General features: G+C 37.8%; 1 protein-coding gene across 8 annotated transcripts in view; it reads right to left on the reverse strand.

The window, feature by feature from the left end:
• The window catches only part of Hydin (HYDIN axonemal central pair apparatus protein), a 410,895-nt gene that overhangs the window by 241,722 nt on the left and 146,554 nt on the right, over window positions 1–22,619 (reverse strand). For all 8 annotated transcript variants that reach the window (XR_015448741.1, XR_015448747.1, XM_087204682.1 and 5 more), the window contains 2 exons: window positions 6,214–6,332; window positions 1,881–2,104 (listed from right to left, as the gene is read on the reverse strand). Coding sequence is in view for 6 of the 8 variants with exons in the window: in XM_087204682.1 (XP_087060808.1) it covers window positions 1,881–2,104; window positions 6,214–6,332 (343 nt within the window). In the remaining 2 variants the exon portion in view is untranslated. The remainder of the gene's footprint in view (window positions 1–1,880; window positions 2,105–6,213; window positions 6,333–22,619) is intronic.

The raw sequence follows: 22,619 nt of genomic DNA on the forward strand, positions 1-22,619 counted from the left end.
TAAGTGAGCTGATGTTTATGGAATGTGAAGGTGTTCTTCCATCCTTCTTGTGCTGTATACATGCCTGAAGGATGTCAATCATGGGCTGGGATAAGTATGGTGCACCTTTTTGAGGAGTCAAAGTTATTCAAATATTTGGAACACTACTCAGTTTTAAAAATAACAAACACAGATATATTATTGAAGAGACTGTCAATGGCTTGTAAGTATCTCTGATAAGTCTTGAGACCTGAGAAAAGGATTATGCTTGTGACAGGCTGCCCTAGCCATGCCACAGAACCTTTGAGGCACATCCTTTCACTCTCCTTAGTTGTTGGGAGTTTTATTAGTTTACTAGGGCTGCCATAACAGTACCATAGACTTGGCAGCTTAACAATAGAAATTTACTTCGCCCATTGTTGGAAGAATGGGTGCTGATAGAGTTGTCTGTTTTTCCTGAGAGTCCGCCTCCTCAGCTTGTAGATGGCCATCTTTTCCTTATGTCTTCACCTAGGCTTTTTCTATGTGTGTGTCTGAGTCCTAATCTTTTCTTGAAAGGACACCAATCATGTTGGATTAAATTCCACATACATGGCTTAATTTTAACTTAATTAGCCATTTAAAGGCTCTCTTACAACAGTCACATTCTGAGGTCCTGGGTGTTAGGGTTTCAACATTTGAATTTTGAGGGGGACACGATCAGTCCCTAACAGGGGTACTTAGACAGAATTTGAGAATAAGTAACAATCACTTTTAAGTTGAGCATGAGATTCTATATTTCTAGGAGATATAAGATCAGTACATTTTCCTAGGATCTTTCAGACCATATGTGTCTATCCTTTTTTATGTTACCCAAAGCCCCAAGAGATACCTCAGCTTATAGATGTAAGGGGCTTTAGTTGCATAAACAAAATAAAAGGACTGCCATAGTAATTAACAATCAGTTGCTGTAGAGTCCAACAGCATCAGAGCAATGAGTTCTGAAGATACAATCTTTCTGTTCTGAAGATATAGGTTTTTTTTTAAGCACTAGGAATCAAAATTGTATATCTGCCCAACAAGTTGGCTACAGATAACTTATTTTGAAAATCTAAGGATAAACTCTGCTATTAATGACCTTCATTTATCAGAAGCAACTGGGAAAGCCATGAAAAGACTTCTGACACAAAAGCTGCAAGTGTCCAACCTTGGTTGACAAAGACTCTAAGGGGACTCTTTTTGTAAAAAAAAATAGGCAACTAAGATAATTTAAAGAATTTCCCTAAAATAATAACAAAAGAAAAATGTTTATAAAAATTCTAACAGCCAAAGCTTAGACAAGAAGATGATTTTAATTAGGTATTACTTTAATAGCTTATTTCTTCCAACATCCTAAAATACAGAGAATAACTAGAAACTCATGTTTAAATTTTTAGTTTATAACAGTAGTGGTGAACCTGTGGAATGCATGGTATTTGTTTTTCTTTTAAGACAAAAGATGTTAATGTTTGAGTTTTTTTCCTAAACTAAAACCTCAGTATTCAGGTTTAATTGTAGTGTTGGCACTTTGGGATAAATAAGTGGGTTTTGGGTTGCAGTTTGGGCACTCACCTCTAAAAGGCTCCCCATGACTGGTTTATGAGATTAAAACCTAGAGAAACCAGACCTTCAAATAGTATCTATCTATCTATCTATCTATCTATCTATCTATCTATCTATCTATCTATCTATCTATCTACCTATCTACCTACCTACCTATCTATAATAACATGTATTCATGAGGGAAGCACTGTAGAAATTTAACATACTCCATTATTCTGAAGTATTCATATCAACAAAGATAGTTACAGACATCTAAGACATGATCAAGAAAGCTGTAGGTAAAAAGTTCAGTTTCCACATTTGCTGTAACTATAGCTTACCTAATGGTCAATTTCACATGCTCGGGGGACCCGTTAACATTGATCAGGAACTCTTCTTCAAAGTGCCCCAGGATGCCAGAACTGAATGTGATCTGGACAGCTTGGACTCCACTTGGTTCAATGATGCCTTCTTTGGGGCTGAAAACAAAGCAGGCCCCCAAAGGCGAAGTTGGAGGGATCACATTGAAGAGGGCGTCGATGCTGCTCTTGTTGGACAGTACAGCCTGTATCAATAAAAGGCAAGGAGGGAAAGGTCAGAGTACCTGTGATCAACCTGCATGTAAATAAGTGGCTACATTACTTAGCACTATCATTAGAACCCAAAGAGAATTCTCTGAGGGAAATGAAAACTCTGATGTCTTGAATGTTTGAAGTTAGGACTCCCAAGCCAAAAAGTAAGTCTGTTTTTAGTGCCCTCTTTAAAATGAAGTTAGTCTGCTAATTTTCTGGTTCCATAATATTGTTCATATTTGGTTACACAACCAGTTGTGTGTGTGTGTGCGCGCGTGTGTGTGTGCGTGTATAAGCAGCTCCTGCCTAACACTCAGGACCTCCACATTTAGTCTTCATCTGTCCCCACCTCCACTATTCATATGCACGAATGTGCACCCAGGTTAACTGTTTTGTTCCTGGCTCCCAAAGATACCATCTCCACTCCTTGCCAATGCTGTCCTCACACCTAGAAGGGTGTAAAGCATGGTCTCTTGTTTTATACGGACTCGCTTCAGCCTTCACCCACGCAGTGGAGACATGCAGAGGGTTAACAGGAAGGTGCACACCATGTCCAGAAGGTGGAAGCTGAGGGAGGAGAATTCCCAGAAGAGGTCCAATGTGGACAGAGGTTAGCAGAATAGGCCCTGAGAAAAGGTAATGGGTTTTCTTTTACATTTAGAGGTCATCCCTGACCTTACTGAAAAGGGGTATGACTGCAGGGTGCAGAGGACAAACGTTTAGGGAGTGAGTGGGTGCAGAGAAAATAGTGGTTGAGTAAATTCTTGTTTTGAGGGTTGGAGTTGCAAAGCAGTGGGGAGGTGCTCTAGAGGAGACTGAGTGCATTTGTATTGAAGGCAATGAGGTGCGCTCAGGGCCCCACCTAGAGGAAGCACCCACCAAGCGATGCTCCTTGTCAGCGGAGAAGAGGGCAAGGCAGCCAAGGGGATGGTGTCTGGGTGACGCTGAGGAGACTGAGCTCAGCGCTCAGGCCGCCTCACAAGGAGAGCACAGGTAGGAGAGAAACTAGAGTCAGAGGCCTCTGCAGAGGAAGACTGCTGTGTCCGCCAAGAAAAGATGGCTAGTGCATCAGCACAGGCACATAAATAAAGGCTGCTTGCTATTTGATGCATCTTTTTATGTTTATTTCCCATTTCTCTCAGAGTTTTCCCTGGCAGTCTGGATTGTGCTTTACCTTCATCTCTTTTAAATAGACCACATGGAAAAATGATTATGGCTGGGGACTCTGGAGCAAAACTGCCTGGGTTCAAACCCCAGCTGACTTGCTAGCTATTCACCTATTAGCTATGGGACGTTGGACAACCCCTTTAATTTCTCTGTCCCCATTTCCCCATTTGTACCATGAACTTCTCATACTGGTTCAAGATTAAATGTGCTAACAGTACATTACAGTTGTGCTAGGTAAATAATGGTTATAAATGATGACGATCATTACTTATATCCTTAGTGCCAAGCGGAATTTACCTGTGCTTAAGAAGCAACTGACAAATGCTAGTGGTGACTCATACACAACTTAAGGGCATTAGTGGTAACTGGAAGACCCTTGTTCTTCAAATTGCCTTTGTGTTTGTTTGCTGTTTGGAGGCTGGTTAACAAGACTATTTTACCCAGATTTTCTGTAGAGTGTTGGTTCCTCCATTTTCAAGAATATGCATGCCATTCTCCTACCCCTGCCAAAGAAGTACCTACTTATGAGTACAGAATCCAGCAAATGTTTGGGACATGATTCTGAGGCTTTCTGATTGCTGGTAATATTCTTACTCTGGTGGTCTAACTTCTGGAGGGGAGGACAGTGATAGTAGAACTTCACCTCCATTTGTTTTCCTTCTTAATTACACTGGGGAATGCATATACTCTTGGGGTTATGGTTTATTCTTTAGGTATCTGCTAAGCTCAGCAATGACTAAGGGCAATAGCTAGTTATTCACATTTGTTTCAAGTAGGTAATATAATAAATTGAAAGAGAGAAGCAATGAGGCATCAGTGTTAAATACGCAGAGAGTGCAAAATATTCCCATAAGAGGCACCTTACTATGTCCTTCCCTGTCGCTGCTCGGCTCTCCAAACTGTCCAGTCTGATGCATCACCTCCCTGAACACTGCAGCTGGCTGTAGTTTGATACTGTTAAAACCGGGGAGGTTTGGAAGTCGAGGCTTAAAGTTCATGTCTGTTAGGTTTGTAAGAAATTATTATTACACTCAGGGAAACCCTATCCATTTTGTATCAGAAGGAAGGGTCCTTTTTTTATGTGGTATCCATAAAGTATCATCTAAGATGTAATGAAAATCCACATGAGCTAAATTACAGAAAGAATACCAACTAATAATAAGTATTGCATTCTAAATAGAAAATCTACCTCAGGGACTCTTTTTTCAAATGCAACATAGAACAACAGTACAGTGCATCCTGTGCCGCTTTTCATTTTTTGACAGTCGTGAGACTAGTTTCTTCATTCATAGTCTGTTCCTAAATGTATTCCATCTCCTTGGGACATTAACATCTGTTTACCTTTTGCATCACCCCTTTTAGGCCATAATTAACCCTAGTGAGTGTGAGGATGAAGGACATTGTTCCCAGCCAGATTGGACTGGGATGAGAGCTGAGTTGGCCAGATGTTCCCAGGATGGAAGAGTGGGCCACCAAGAGCCTGAAGGATCCAAAGCCCAGCGAAGGGCCTTCTACTCCCTGAACTGGATAGAGGGCGCTAGTGACCCAGGGCTCACAACATTTGTAAGCTGTGTGATTGGTCAAATTACTTAAGGCCTCCAGCAGTCAGGTTTGCTGTTGCCTGAACCCACTTCCTCCTTTTCTGTGCTGATGATGCTAGTCTACATTCCCAGGCTCCTTTGCAGCCACATACAGACAATCCAATTTGAATGAAAGTGCAGTGCACCACCTCCTGTAAAAAATCTCATGCACATTCCTGAATGTTCTTTCCTCTTCTGCCAGCATCATTGTAGATGAGACTGCAGTCTTCAGGGAACCTGGAAGGAGTGGTGGAGTAGAAGATGGAAGGGGTCTGGCTTTCAGATTCTCTGCTGGAGGAGAGCACCTTTGCTCTGGATTTATCTACCATTCCTAGTAACTAGTAAACTTCTCTAAGCCTCAGCTTACTCAGCTATGAAACGGAACAGTAATTGTAGTTACTTTGTAGGGATTTTATGAGGACTACATGAATGAATGCATGTCAAAGAAGTTGCACTCTCTCAGCACACATGAAGGGCAATGTTGTTGAAGGTATTCAATCTACAGCCCTCACATATTACATTTAAAATAGGTATAATAAAGCCTATTTTTCATCGTTTTGTATGGGTTAACAACTACACACACACACTCAGACATGGACATGCACCTACATACAACCTGACAGCTACTTGTCATTAACTAAATAATTGTTTTTATTTTGTCTATAAAAATAACAAGCCTACACAATTTGGGAACATCCTCAAGCAAAGGCGCAACTAGTAGCTGAAGCTACTAGCTCAATAATATATTATTGATATAGTGCAAAACTGTGCCCCAATAGATACTGATGAGATGACACTGGAGTGACTTTGACCCTGAAGAATCCAGCATGTAAAATTCCATTTTCTATTTAATTGGGAGGTCAAAGCAGGGAGGTCTCCTCTAGAAATCACGATGGCTGGGTTTTGAAACTTGAATTGGAGATGAGAGCATTTGGAGAAAATTTGGAAGTGTGAAAACAGCTATCCTCATTAGGATATTCTAGAAAATATAAAGAGTTCTCTCTCTTCAGATCTGTAAGATTTATGTTGTTATAGAACAAGTGCTAAACAGATGGGGAGATGTATTTATGGTTTCCCCCTTTGAAACCTACAAAATGAAGAGAATAAAACCAATTAGATTATGGCTTTGATGCTTTTTTAGCTTTTAGCCAAGTTAAAGGGGCCTGATAAGGATGGGAGAGTTGTTCCTCTCAGCAAGGTGAGGAGAGAGGAATCAGCATTTTGGGGTTTGAATAAGAATGAATAATGGCATATGGCTGTGATTATACTACTTTTCTACCAAGTAAAAACACATAAAATAAAAGTTTAAAAGCCAAGTACTGCTGGAAGCTTCAATGAACAATTCTAGCACTCACCTCGTAACAATGTACAGATCCAGTGAAAACCTTCCCGATATCCAGCAATTCAAAGTTGAAGTGAATCTTAGGTCCTATTCCTTCCCCTTTGAGTCGGAGGGGCAGACGGATTTCTCGGCCTTTAAAAATAATTCAGACTTTATTACCCCAAATGGTGCACTTTATTACCTCAAATTAACCACAAGTTGTTATCCAGGCAAACAATCAAGATTCTTACACAACTGCCTGCACTGCACAATGGGAACTGCAATTTAACTGATATTGAAGATATATTTTATCTTTAGGAAACAAAAAACCCAGCTAATTTCTTACCTTTAGGGAACAACCTATATTGCAATTTAGGCTAACATTTTAGCAGAAAAAAGACAATTAAAAAGTTTAACCTCCAGGTACAGGAAGGCAAATACCTTATGTTCTAACTCATATGTGGAAGCTTAAAAAGTTGATTTCGTAGAAGTAGAGAGTACAATAGTGTTATTGCTTGTGATTAGATGTTCCCCCAAAGCCTTATGTGAACATGGGTGAGGCTTTTCAGAGGTGGCTGGATCTAGAGGGTATGATGCTGAGATTGATTCATGATGTGATGCTAGGACTAAGGGTGCCTCACCCTGTGTGTGAGTACTACCTGCTCTAAGGGTGGGTAGCCTGGATAGAATATAAGGGATAGAAAGAGGGCTGCTGTTGTTGCTTGGTGCTTGCTACTCGCTACTTCACTGTTTTGCTACCTTCTACCTGCCATGAACTGTTTCTCCTCTGCAATACCCCTCTTCCATGCCACCCTGGCTTAGAGCCAGCCAACTATGAACTGAAACTTCTACAAACTGTGAGCTACAATAAAGCTTTTCTCCTTTAACTTTGGATGTTGGGTACTTTGTCCCAGCAATGAGAAAAGTAACTAAGACAAACAGTGATTATCAGAGGCTGAGAAGGGTCAGGGTGAAGCGTGAAAGAAGAAAGTTGGTTAATAGGTACAAAAATACAGTTAGAGAAGAGGATTAAATTGTAGTGTTTCATAGCACAGTAGGAAAACTAGAGTTGGCAATAATTCACCAAATTTCAAAATAGCTAGAAGGGAGGCTTTTGAATGTTCCCAACCAAAAGAATTATAAATATTTGAAGTAATTAATATACTACCTTGATACGATCATTACATTATACATGCATCAAAATATAACACTGTATCCAATATATACATACAGTTATTGTATGTAAGTTAAAAATCAGATACTAAAACATTAACCCAATTTATAACACTGCTCTTAAGTTTCTTATAGAGGAAGGTGATTTCTCTAGATCAGAGAAGGGTGACCATTGCTTAATGGTTCTCATAAAATGAGAGCCACCATGGGGCTCCATAAGATGCAGTTCACACTGAACTTCTCTAGATTTAGGTCAATCTAAAGTATTAGTGATCTGAGTCTAGGGGTCTTACCTGGACTTTTACTTTGCAGGTTTCTTCCATATGGAGGTGTTGGAATGCACTTAACAGTATCTGCTACAATATGTGCACAATGGACTCAGGTTAAACCCAGAGCACATAACCAATTAGTTTTATGGTTTGCATTCTCAGATGGAAAGATCTTCATTATATAATACATAACCATTATTTAAGTTATACAGTACATGAAAATTCTCTTATAATTTTATCCAAATATAGCTTCTGTTAACATTTTGGTGCCTATTCTTCTATGCTTAATTATATCAAAATAATGTTAATGTAAATGAGTATATGCTACATTTTATTTTATATCCTGCTTTTCCACTTAAAATATATTTAACATTACCTATTGGACATTTAAGTGGCTTCCAACTTTTCACTACAACTATTTAGAGTAACTACTATCCATGAATAATTTTCCTATATTTTCTTCAAGTACTTTGAAGATACCATATTATTGTACTATTTCTATTAAGAAGTCAACTCATGGTCTTATTGCTCATTTGAGGTGATGCTCTTGTCTTCACACTGCTTTTTGTCTTTGGTTTTCAAAAGTTTTACCATGATGTTCTCAGGTATGGTTGTATTTATCCCTTTTGGGATTTGTAGCACTTATTGAGTAGGTAAATCTGTGTCTGCTGTCAGTTTTTAAAACTTTTCAGGTATTATCTCTTCAAATATCGCTTCTGTGTTTCTCTATTTCTCTCTCTCTCTCTCTCTCTCTCTCTCTCTCTCTCTCTCTCTTTCACACACACACATATGCAAACTTTTTGCTGCATTCCATTAGATTCTTATGCTATTTCTGTATTTTGTCTCCAGGTGCTTCAGTATTTTCACACATTTTATTTTTATTTATCTAATTTCCAGTTTATAAAATCTACCTCTGGCTATACCTAACAGATTGTTAAATTCATCCACTGAGTTCTTAATTTGTTATTATAACTTTTCAGTTATAATAACAAATTAATTAATTTTTAAAATAGTTTCCAGGTGTCTGCTTAATTTTGTCTGATCTGATAAAAATCATTTTAAAAATTTATAATAATTCTATTCTCTGTTTTAATGGGTTTGTTTCTACTGTGTGCTTGGTTTTCTATCAGATTGATACCTCCTTATACGCTTGGTTATTTATTGATTGAATGCTAATCAGTGTATATAAAAATTATAGAGGTGATTTGAAGTTCTAGCTTCTGGCTGGTAACTTGGCAGCATTTACAACCCCAGAAAATCCAATTTCACTGTTTTCAATTACGATTTTGCTAGAGAATTAAGGCTAGCAGCATATCTCATCTATATGACTATTTTTTATTCTGCCAAGAAGGATATGTACTTAGTACTATCTTAGATTTAAAAAGGAACTAATTCTTTTTTTGGGGGGTTACCGGGGATCGAACTTGGGCCCTTGCACTTGCGCAGCAGGCAAGAACTAATTCTTAATAAATAATAGATACCTTAGGAGATTAGGGATTAACTATCTTTTGGAACCCAGTGGAGAAGAACTGCCTTTAAAAAATCAATAAGTAAAAAAATTATTCAAAGCTGAGCTTTGGGCTTCACTGGGCCCCACTCTGAAACTTGGGAGACTGCCAGGGAACTTACTCCTTGGATAGCTCATGAATGAATGCTTATGCTTTTTACCCTAACCCTACCAAATTTTGAAACTCTGCAGTTGTACTAAAAAAAAAGTGGTGTCTTTAAGAATAAAGTGGCCCCTAAAGTCTGATGGTCTTGATTTACCTCTTCTGGATCTTGGCTCTGTAATTCTTCACCGTCCTAGTACTTCTCTTTTGCCTTCAAAACATTTCTTTACAAATATTTTGCTTTTCTTTTCTAGTTGTTCTTAGAGAGAGAAAGAGAGTGGAAAAGAAGAAGGAGAGGGAAAGAGGGAGGGGAGATAGAAGGGAAAGGGAGAGTCAGAGAATCCAAATAACCTAGCTCACCATTATTGGAAGTAGAATTTCCACAACAAAGAAATGCACATTTGACATTTTGATAGCTATAGCCATATCACCTTCCCAAATGGCTTTGTTAATTACACAAAAACATCAATAATATTTAAGGGCTCCTGTTTCTCTGTAGCTTCCTCAGCAGTGGGGATATTACCACTCTTGAAAATACTTGCTAGTTTGATGGTTTTCCTTATATTTCTATCATTTAAATTTAAATTTCTTTAAGGAAAAAAGAATATATTTGTTCTGTATGCAACATTTTGAACATTCAATATACTTTTGATGCTCTGTTAGATTAGTATTACAGCAAATATGGAACAATAAAATGATAATTATAATTTATCATAAACATTAGGCCAGTGATATTTCATGTTCCACTGTGCTGTATTGCTATTTAGCTCCTGTATCTTTAATGCTTTCTCCTGACAAGTGTCTGTTTAAAGACAAGAATATTGTGCTTTTGTCCCATTTAGTGCTTGGCTACATAGTGGTCATCAGGCAAGTATTACTTAGATCACTAGAAACAAGAAAAATTATAGTCATACTTGGGATAGCTGATTTATTTAAGATTCCCCTACTCCATCTGATCCCTAGAAAAGAAGTTCTTTTAAGATCAGGTGTTAGGGCAAAAATACTCTAGAACATAAGTAAAACTTCCAGAAGGACCAAACATTGTCACTCTATTTCATTATTTTAGAGTTTTAATCCATTGCAATAACTTTTTACTCATTGGTCAAGAAAAACATATTTTGATTGAGATTCAACTTTCAGAATGGCAAAAAAAGAGAATTGCAAATATATCATGAAATAAATTGCAGTACTATTTATAACTGTCAGGCCTAAAACTTTCTCCATCTGTTACCTTGACTGCCTTCCTATAAAAAAATGGAGATGTGTTACAATAAAGCAGCATGCCAATGTTTCTTTGGGAATTATTAATTACTTCAAAAGAGCATCTTATTTATAGCTAGTCACCTCCCCCAGCCAGGACAGAATGGGAGTACAAGTAATAACTAGTCTTGCATTCTCAGAGTTGATCTAAATTTTAGGGTCACATTACAAATGTTATTTCTCCACAAGATTTTCTAAGCAGATATTTTTTCTTATCTTGGCAAAAGGCAGCTAGATGGACAAGCATAAAGGAATTTCTTAGATTCAAGGACAGATTCCTTATTAAAGGCGCAAAATAGTAAAGTATTTTTTTAAATAAAGTAACTTCTCATCTATGATTATAATGTACTGGTTTCATATTCAAGAATAGAGATACACTACAGAGCCCCATTAATGAGCCTGAAATCCCTGATTGCTATAGATTCATTGCATTAAATACCAGAAAATGCAAACTATGGGTTTTTGAAAACTTGCCATCTGTTATGGTCTAAATGTGTCCCCAATGCCCTCAAATTCATATGCTGAAATCCTAATCTCCAAGGTGATGGCTTTAAGAAGTGGAGCCTTTGGGAGGTGATGAGATATTGAGGGTGGAGCCTCAGTAATGGGATTAGTGTCCTTACAAAGGAAGCCTGAAGGAGCTTGTCTGCCTCTTCTACTGGGTAAGATCTTAAAAGGCACTGTTAGTTGGCTTTATATTAACTGGAAAAAAAATGCCTTAGTTAAATCACCTTTAAGGAAGGAAGAGTTTATTTTGGCTCACAGTTCCAGAAGTTTTAGTCCCTGGTTGCTTTGGGCCTGTGGCAGAACAGTACATCACAGCACGTGCATGTGGGGGAGGAGGATTGTTTACCTCACGGTGGCCAGGAAGTAAGAGGGTCAGGGGCCCAATATCCCCTTTAAGAGCATGCCCCTAGTGACCTGATGTCCTTCAACTAGACCCTAGCTCCTAAATGTTCCACGGCCTTCAACAAACACCACAGGCTGGTGACCAACCCTTTGACACATGGGCCTTTGGGAAACATTTAAGATCCAAACTACAGCTGGAACTATGAGGATTAGGTCTTCACAGGCCTTAAATCTGCTGGCACTTGGATATTGTGCTTTCTAGCTTCCAGAACTGTGTTGGATAATTTTCCGTTTCTTATAGACCACCTGGTCTATGGTATTTTGTTATAGTAATGCAAACAGACTAAGATACCAGCCAAGATACCTTAGGTGTTTAATATTATACTTATTCCTGTGCAGCAAGACAAGAAAAAGAAGGGGAAAGTACAAATAGGTAGACAAGCTGCCATTATTGCATATCTTAGGACTCTACCTGGAAAATCCAAAAGAATCTATAAATATGTTTTTTAAAATTAGTAAGACGGAGTAACGCTGGGGATTACCAAATCAATTCCAAAAAGTCAACTGCCTTTCTATACTCAGAAAGAATAAAAAAATTTAATTCTCAGGATACTATTTGTAACAGCAACAAGAATATAAAGTACCTAGAAATGAATCAACAAAATATAGTCCACCAGAAAATGTATACCCACTTCAGGAAAAGAAAAATAGTATGATAGTTTTTCAACAGATGGTGTTACTCTTGTGGATGTCATATATCGCAGAAACCCACTACACTGCTGGCCCTTACAGAAGAAACTGAAAATGCATGTGCAGCAATCTCAGTGACCAAGGTTGCCCAAGCAGCAGTTTGCTATACTAATAAATGTCTGGAAGCTAAGTGGCCACCACTTTGAGCACTTCTTCTAATTGTAGAGGCCAAAGGTAACTTGTACTAATCTCATGATGTCTCAATAAATTTAGTATTAAAATATTTTTAAAAGTTTTCCTTTTCCTGAAGTGTGTATATTTTTTTATGGTGGACTCTATATTTTGTTGACCTGAAAGGAGAAAATTATAAAATTTCATAGAACGACATTAACAAAAACCTAAATAAATGGAGATACACAGTATTCTTGAAAAGAAAGATTCAATATTACAAAGATGCCAATTTTCCCCAATTGATCTATATTTGTAAATTCAATGCTCTGCTAAATAAAAATCCCAGAATAATTTGATGGGTTGCTTCTCAAATATAAATGTGGAATCAAAGGTACAATAATAAAGACATTTTAAGAGAAATATTCTTTGGGGATTTGTACCTTTATTATAAAGCTATTGGAATTAAGATAAGGTGGTGTGGCAGAAGGTGCAAAATCACAGAGGGAACAAAACTGAGATGTCAAAGCAGACACACACATGTGTGTGAATCTGATTTATGACAGAGCTAGTAGTGAATATGAGTGAGGAAAGACAGACTATGTAGTATAAGGAGCTGAAACAACTGGACATCCACATGGTATCTGTGATATCCTGAATAATGATCCCAAAGACATCCACAGCCTAATTTATGAATCTGTAAATATAACCTTATATGTCAAAAGATTCAGGTAATTAAGGTGAGACTTTTTGGATGGGAAGATTATCCTAGATTGCTAGTAGGCTCTAAATGTAATAATGAGTGTCCTTAAGTGGAAGGCTGAGGGACATTTGATACAGAAGATGAAAAACAATGTAATGATGCAAGCAGATAGGAGTAATGGAGACACAGGCCAAGAAATATTGCCAGTTTTAATAGCTACAATAAACACAGAATGGATTTTTACCCAGGAATCTCCAGAAGAAACCAGCCCTGTTGATACTTTGCTTTAACTCAGTCAAACTGATTTCAGACTCTTCACTCCCAGAACTGTCCAAAGTAAATGTGTGTTTTAAGCCACCAATTTGTGGTAACTTGTTAGTGCCGCCACAGGAAATGAATGCTGCTCCATAAAAAATCAACTTGATTTCTTAAATGTGATGGTTAACTATAAAGACTTTTTAGAAGACAATATAGAAGAAGTCTTTTTTAGCTTGGTGCAGAGAAAGGGATTTTAAATAATACAAAGTGTGCAAACTGTAAGTATGAAATTGAATTTCAATTAAAGTAAGGACCTTTGTTCACCAAAATCACTGTAACAGGAGTGAAAAAATAAAACACAAACTGGGAGAAGATATTTGCTATACATATAAAAGCAAAGAGTTAGTGTTAGAATATATCAAAACTATTATAAATCAATGAGACAAACACAACATAATAGAAAAATGGGCAAAGGGCAAACAGAAATTTCATAGGAAATAAAACACACATGGCCATTCAATATAGGATGCTATTTTCTATAACATAATGAAATTCATAATTGCAGAAATACTAATCAAAACCACAGTGAGATTTCATTTCACACCTACCAGAGGGGAAAAACTTAAAAACTGATCAATACTAAGAGCAGTTAAGGTTACTGAATAAAGATATGCACACTTACATCCTGCAGGTGGGAAAGCAAATTGGTACAAGCCCTTTGGAGAAGTCTGATTGTCCAGTAAACCTGAGTATGTGCATCCTGTGTGTTCTAGAGATGCCTCTCCCAGGGATATATCCTAGAAAAGCTTGGCATTATGTACCAGGACATGTGTTCAAGAATGTTCACAAGAGCATTATTATTATTATTATTATTATTATTTTGGTACCGGGGATCAAACTCGGGACCTTGTACTTGAGGGGCAGGCGGTAGCACTACTGAGGTAAATCCCCTCCCCAACAGCATTATTATTATTATTTTTTTTGGTACCAGGGATTGAACTCGGGTCCTTGCACTTGTGAGGCAGGCGGTGGAACCACTGAGCTAAATCCCCGGCCCAAGAGCATTATTTTTAATAGCATAACAGCATTAAACTAGAAGCAGCACGATTCCATCAGGAGTGGAATTTTGTACATTGTAGCAATAGAATATTTAAAAAAAAAAACCATAGCCACACACATGCCACAAGCAAATCTCAGAAAGATGAGTGTAATATTTATATAAAGTTTTAAACATGCAAAAATAAAAGTTATAGTTATGATGCATATACACATGTGGCTATAAAGACAATATAAAGAAAATAAAGAAAACGATTCACTGACAAAATTTAAAATGGATTTTCATCTCTAAACAGAGGAAAGAAGAATACAGATGAACCTTTAAAAATGCTGGGAGGGCTGGGGATTTAGCTCAGTGGTTCCTCTGCCTGCCCTGCAAGCCCAAGGACCCAAGTTTGATCCCCAGTACCAAAAAAAAAAAAAAAAAAAAAAATGCCGGGAATTCCTATTTCTTATGGTGGGTGGTGGGCTTATGTTTGCATATATTTCTGTTATTCTTTACATCTTATCTATATATTTATAATTTAAATATGAAGTAAACCCCCACAGGCTAATGTAGGGTTGAGGGCTTGATTCCCCAATGCAGCAATGTTCAGAGGTGGGGCCTAGAAAGGTGGCTGGATCATGAGGTTGCTAACCTTGTCATGGATTATTCACTGATGAGTTTGTAGCTGAATGGGATACTGGAAGGTGGGGCCCAACTGGAGGAAGTAGGTCACACAGGTGTGCCTTGGAAGGGTATATCTTGTCCTTGACCCCTTCCTCTCTGGTTCTCTTCTTGCTCTCTCTGCTTCCTGACTGCCCTCAGGTGAGCAGCTTCCCTGTGTCATGTTAGGTCACCATAATGGTCTGACTTACCACAAGCCCAGAAACAATGGAGCCTGCCTACCTTGGACTGACAGACACCTCTGAAATCAAGAGTCAAATCAAAACTTTTTTCTTTAAATTGGTTTTCTCAGGTATTTTGCCACAGTGAAGAAAAGCTAGCTAACGCTACATTATAAATACAGATATTCCTCTTTAACGATGAGTTCTGTTCTTGCTACTAGGTTGTTAAATGAATTGATTGCTAAATGAGGAATTGTATACAGTATGTACATTACAACATTTAGAACGAAGAAATGGTCAAAGGAAACTCCAATTTGGGGACTTTGCTTTTATTTTCATAACTCTTACATGCAGTACTGTAATGTGTAACAGAACATAAAACTATAGTACTGCATTATACAGCCAGCAAAACTATGGTACTGTATAAACAAGATGTACTATACAAAAAAAGACATTGAGGCTCTATCAATGAGATGCACAGATCTGTACAAAAAAGAAAAGATGGGTTGTAAGTCCAAGCAGGGAGTCATAAGTTCGGATAGTCATTAAACAGGAAGGTCTTTAAACAAGGAATATCTGTATTATTTTGTGTCATTTCAATATAAATTAAGAAACAAAAATTTGCTCAGATGTTAACTAAAGCACTTCATTGTGTGTTTGTGTTGCACAAAATTGTTTAATACGTATTTCTTGGAACTCCATTTGCCACTAACAAAATTTTCAGATTTAATATTAACATGACATAAATTGTTTGACCTAAATTCATTGTCTAAGTGAAAACAATCTCATAATACATATGTACATATAAGCGAGCAAAAATATGTTTCCTTGAGTTTTAATGATAAAACGTAGTGTGTTCTACAGTCCAATTTTGGCTGTTTGAGAAGATGGATTTGTCTCCTGCTTTCCTTGTTTAAAACCTGGTGTGCACTGTCAATTCATTTTCCCTGACAGCTTAGTCCTTCATGGGTCTCAGACTTTGCTTCTATCAGGTACCTAGGACAACCACCAACTAAGGACCAATTTAAATAGCATTTTTAGAGTAGTATTTTATTTATATTAATTATATTCACAGCAGTGTAGAAAGAAAATGTAATTTGTATCCAATATTGTCTAGCATTTGAACTTACTACAAATTAGTCTATTAGTAAACTTACACATGATGTATGTGTTTAAAATGTTTTGCCTTCTGCAGAAATATTTGATGAGTTCTTATATAAATGTTTCTAAATGTCTTAGGAAAATGGGGGTAGAGTTTTTGGATGGGCTGGAACGTGATGACTGTTTCTCCCAGTTATAATAATGGAATACAGGTTATGCCATTTCACAGAAACCTTGTCTTTATGGGGAGGGATGGTTCAGGACAGGGGACAGGATGTGTCCCAACAGGGAACTCAAATCTTGGATGCAGCATCACTGCAGGCAACTCAACTAAATTTTCAAGGCTTAAGCTTCCTCATTTAAAAAATAAATACAGTATCCAGCCTACCTTACCTAGTTACCAAGAGGCTCAAATGAGATTAATATGTGAAAGTCTTTGTTTTCATATATATGTACATAAAATTACTATGTAAATTTGATTTATGACAGAGCATTATGTTGAATATCAGTCAGGGAAGATGAACTATGAGTATAAAGCATTAACACAACTGGGAATCCGTGTGAGAGATGTGATAGGCTGAATAACGGCCTCTGAAGGTATCCATACCCTAATTCCTAGATCTATAAACATTACTGTATATGACAAAAGGTGAACCATATCAAAAAATGTGATTAAGGTAGGAAGTTTTAGGTGGGGAGATTATCCTAGATTGTCTTGATTACTATAGTTTAAACATTGTCTTGAAATCAGATGGTAGTAATTCTCTAAGTTTATGTTTCTTTTCCAAACTTGTTTTAGCTAATCTGGATTCTCTGCCAAAAAATTCCATAGGAATTTTAGAAGCAGCTTGTCAATTTCTATTTTTAAAAAGCAGCTGAGATTTTAATTTTGATTGCATTAAATCTGTAGATGAATAAGGGGAAAATGACATTTTAACAATATTGAATTTACCAACTTATGCCAACATATAGTTTTCCATTTGTTTGAGTTTTCAATGTCTCTCATCAATGTTTCATAGTTTTCAGTATGCAGGTTCTGCACACCTTTTGTCAGATTATCTGTAAGTACTTCATATTGCTTAAGGCTGTTGTGATACTGTTTTTTAAAATTTCAATTTCCCATTGTTTATTTTAGAATATAGAAATACAATTGATTTTCATCTATTTGAATATATGGGTCTAGTTTTAATCTTTGGCAGATTGAAATCCAGTTTTTCCAACACCATTTATTAAACAGGCTATCTTTCCTCCAATGACGGTGGTTGGCTCCTTTGTCAAAGATGAGCTGGCTGAGTATGTCTGGAGTTGTTTTGTGTCTTCTCATCTGTTCCATTGATCCTCAGGTCTATTTCTTTGCCAGTACCATGCTAATTTTATCACAGTAGCTTTGTAGTATAGTTTCACATTGCAGATTGTGATACCCCCTGGACATCTTTAAGAGGTCTCACCACTATATATATATATGGTTTCGTTGAGACAAGGTTTCACTCTGTAGTTCAGACTGCCCTTGAACTTACTATGTAGCTCAGGCTTGCCTTGAACTTGCAGTGATCCTCCTGCCTCAGCCTCCCAAGTGCTGGGATTACAGGCATGTGCTACACATCCAGCCAACCATAATATATATTATGTACATGTATGAATTTATGTGCTACTTCATAATGATTCAGGCTCCAAGTAATACTTAAAAAGTGATATTACAATTATGTGAAGTATTCTATTATTTAAATGTAAAAAGCTGTGAGGGAGAAGTATGCCTACATATATTTGCTTCACTTCTTATGCCATATATATATATATATATATATATATATATATACATATATATGAAACAAAACAAACTAAAAGAAAGGAAAGAACATTTCTTTCTGCCTAAGAAGTATTTCTTAGTGACCTAAGACCAGTAAGTTTTACCAGCTCACTGAAGATAATAGTAAGGAATCATCACCAGCTCTTGAAAAGACACACAGAATTGCATGGAATTTACGGAAAAGATAATATGGAATTACTATGTAAACAAAGCCCTTTCCTTGGTAATCCTATCTTTTAATAAACCACTAACAAAATAAAGAAAAATGTCATGCAGATGGAAAATTATACTATTCAGTTGAACCAGGATGTGAATTTTGTGGCAGCATTCAGAATTGCAAACAAAACAATAGCTGAATACAACCAGTTGTTGCAATGTTTGGGAACCTCCTGGAGAGCAGCCAACCCCTTGGAGTATGGCCAAGTACAAATGATGTCCCCAGGGAGCTGTAGTTGGGAGGGAGGTCCCACCACCTATGGCATGAGAGCTGCTGGTGCATTTCCAGCCTCTGTCTAAATGCTGATGGAGCAACATTTCTTTCACATTCACTAAGAAGTCTGGTGTAGAAGATGCTGTTCTGAAGTGTGGGTATAAATTTATGTTAGTCCAGAATCTCCTAGTCCATTTTGCATTCTTCCTGGGTTATCTGGAGAACCACACATTCATGCTCAAGGAAGAGATCAGAACAAACTAGGATTCATTCACCCATTTGTTCATTTTTTAGTTATCTCATTTTAATCAATATTTATTGTATAGCTTCATTTTCTTCATGCTAGCAACAGAAGACACAGATTATGATTTCCAACATTAAGAATTTCAAAAATAAGCAAAATTATACTATTTTGCTTAGTAATGACTACATATGTAGTAAAATTATATATGACAGTAAGAAAATGGGGTTCATGAAAGTCAAGGTTATGGTTATATCCAGGGAAGGTGAGAGAAACATTGTCAGAATGGACATACACCTGGGGAAGTGGGCGGGGGCACACAGTATGGGTCAGGCAGTCCTTTTTTCTGCACATTCTTAGGCTGCCTGATTCTTTCTATAGATGAAGGCAATTGCACAGATATGGACTGAAAACCGGGTAGGGGATGTGGGAGAGTGGAAGTTTTGCAATTGAAAGGACTTCAGTGATTGTGCCCTCTTATTACTCATTCTCTAGGTTTAAAGTAATCAAAGCAGCCATATTTGGGAACCGATGAATACCAAAGAGCCAAGTAGCACAGGCTACTTTCAAAATTAAACACAAGTTCTCACTTCAGTCTCTCCCAACCCAGAGGGAGGGGCTTCCGGGCCACCATTACACTGCTCCCAGCCCAGAGGAAGGAGCTTCTGAGCCACCATTCCACCACTCCCAGCCCAGGGAAAGGGGTTTCTGGGCTGCCATTCCACCACTCCCAGCACAGAGGAGGTGAGCTGTGTGGGCACAAAAAGCACTCCCCACATTGAAGTGAGAAGACACATAAACAAGTCTCAAAACCAGACTTCCAGATCACTTACAGAAACCTCAAAGAGAAAGGAGATGGAACACTCTGATACTCAGCCACCTGCACTCCCTGAATTGGCAATAAAAGAGGATCTGGAAAAAATGAAATCAGAAATAATTTCTCAGATAACAGCAGAGATTGTGCCCATAGTGCAAGACATGATTAATAAATTTAGAGAGGACACAGATAAAAAAACAGAGGAGCTGAGCAACATGATGGAATCTCAACATAGGAAACAAATGGAATCCATAAAACTGATACAAACAGATTTCCAGGAGATTAAAAACTCCACTGAAAGTCTACACAGCAGAATGAGCCAATGTGAGAACAGAATTTCAGATATAGAAGATAAGATTGCAATTAGTGACCAGGAAAAGAAAAATTGCTTCAAAATTGTAAGGGACCATGAGAAATCAATCCAGCAGCTGCTAGACAATGCAAAGAAGAATAACATAAGACTGACTGGAGTCAATGAAGAGACAGGAGAGAGTGCAGATGACATAAAAAAAGCTGTTCACAGAAGTAATGGCAGAAAATGTCCTAAGCATGGGAAAAGAACTTGACATACAGATAAGTGAACCATATAGGACTCCAAATAGCCTTGATCAAAAAAATCTACACATAGGCACATAATTGTAAGATTCCAGACACCCAACAGAAAAACAAAGTTCTACAAGCAGTTAGAGAAAAGAAACAAATCCCATGCAAAGGAAATCCCATTAGAATCACAGCAGACTTCTCAACACAAAACCTCAATGCAAGAGGAGCTTGGAGTGACATATTCCAAGCCCTAAAGGAAAACAGCCTCCAACCCAGATTGATGTAGCCTACAAAACTATCTTTCAAAATTGATGGAGAAATAAGATACTTTCATGACAAAGAGTACCTTAGGAACTTCATGAATACCAAACCAACACTCCAAAAAAATTTTAGATAATATCCTAGGAACAGACAATGAGGATCGCAGCCCCAGGAAGCACAGCAGAATGAACCCATTGGGCTGGACAAGAAATTAAACACAAAGGGGGAGAATCCAACGAAAAGAAAAAGTCATGACAATGATAAGTCAATATGTATCAGTTATAACCATCACTGTTAATGGTCTCAATTCACCAATCGAAAGAAATAGACTGGCAGAATGGGTCAAGAAGCAAGATCAAACAATATGCTGCATACAAGAAACACAGTTAATTCAAAAAGAAACTCATAGACTGAAAGTTGAAGGGCGGAAAACAATACTCCATGTGATAGGAACCTGAAAAACAGCAGGAGTAGCTATCCTCTTTGTAGATCAAGTGGATTTCAAACCAACACTGATTAAGAGAGACAAAGAAGGACACTACATCCTTTTAGAGGGAACAATCCAAGAGGCGGAGATTGAGACAGGCAGGTCTACAGATGCTGTACCAGGGTTTCGAGTCATGCAGAACATGCCAAATCAGCCAGCTGCAGACAGGCAGGTCTGCAGACACTATACCAGGGTCATGAGTAGCGTGGAACACACCGAATCAGTCCGTGCCCCAGCAGCAATCTACTGGACACCACCCCACCCCCACCCCCGCTCCTCCAGCCTCTTCTCTGTACAGCCACCTGGTTCCAGACTACAAAGATGCAGAGGACACCGGGCCACCAGACCACTGTACTGGGTAAGTTAGAGTCATCTTCACCTCCCATCAGGACTGGGACTATCTTCAGGGGAAGGGCAGCTGGAACCTGCAATACAACTCTGCAGAGTTCAACCCCACAGGAGGACAGGGAGCTTAACTTGGGACTTGAAGCCAGAAATCTGCCTGAATCTCACGGGTCTATGACTAGCTTGCTGAGACTCACTGACTTATATCTGCACACTGCTACCCATGTTGTCTATTGTGACAGCAGAGACATACCCTGAAAGAGGCCCTTCATCTTCATTGTTATTTTTATGTTAGAGATTTCTTTTTTTTTTTAAATTATTTTATTGGTACGTTGTAGGTATACAACACAATTACATTTCTCATTGGGAATTGTACCTTTACATAATGCATCTTGGTTCTTATTTTTTCCCCATTCCTAGCCCTCCCTTCACGCCCTCCACCCTTCCCTATTGACAAAGACTTTATTTCCATTTTTTCAATTTCTCATCATTTTTCCTTTCCCTTCTTTCCTTTCCCCTGCCCCTCCCACTACCCCTACCCCTTTGGACCTTTTCTTCCTATTTAACATTATCGATTATTCATTCTAATCATTGGTACATTTTAGGTATACAATATAATGACATTCATCATTGAAAATTCGCACCTTTACATAGTCTCTCTTGGTTCTTATTTTTCACTCTTGCCCAGCCCTCCCTGTATAATAGGTAATGTGAAATAGGAAGAAAAGGGGCAAAGCGGAAGGAAGTGGGAGGGCTAGGGGAAAGGATAGAAGGGAATGGGATTAATATGAGAAAATGGAAAAATAGGAACAAAATCTTTGTAAATAGGAATGGAGGGGTTCATTGTTATTTTTGATTCCCAAAATTAGTATTATTAGTTTGTTTTTTTCTCTTTTCTTTTCTTTTGCTCCTCTCATCTTTAATTTTTTTCCTACTCTTTGCAAATATTTGTTTTTCTCTCCTTTTTTTCTTTTCTTTTCTCTTTCCTTTCTCCCTCTCTTACACTCACTCTCTTGCTCTCCCACATTGTTCATCTTCCTTTTTTGTCCATGTTTTGGTCCTCATTCAGAGTTCTTCTTTATTTTCCTATTATTCTCTTTTTCCTTCTCACCTGTGTCCTCTGGCCACACTGCTAACCTTCCCCTATCCTTCTTCCCATATATCCCTCCCTCCCCAACCCCTTCTAACTCCCCATCCCAAAGGGTAAAGTTGTTATATTGAAGAGTTTATTCACTATATGTTGGGTTGGTCCTCAATCTTGATTTAATTCACATAGCTAAAGGTGATAGATTAATAACTACCACAAAATGTAAATTTCAGAGATGTACTTGATGCAGTGGTGTTGCTGATTGTATCACTTGGGCTAAGTTGTTGTTATTGATCTAGTCAATGAACCTTCCTAGTATAAGGAAAATGAGATAGCCTTAGAGTCATTAGAGACTCAAAACTTAAAGACCAGCTATATCTGGAAGACACCTCTGAGAAGCAATCATTCCATAAGGGTTCTAATTACAAGCAACAAAGATACCTACAATAAGCAACTT

This window comes from Heterocephalus glaber, unplaced genomic scaffold (genome assembly GCF_053883595.1).
Source record: "Heterocephalus glaber isolate CG9 unplaced genomic scaffold, H.glaber_assembly_v1.0 deba00000071, whole genome shotgun sequence".
NCBI classification, from domain to species: domain Eukaryota; kingdom Metazoa; phylum Chordata; class Mammalia; order Rodentia; family Bathyergidae; genus Heterocephalus; species Heterocephalus glaber.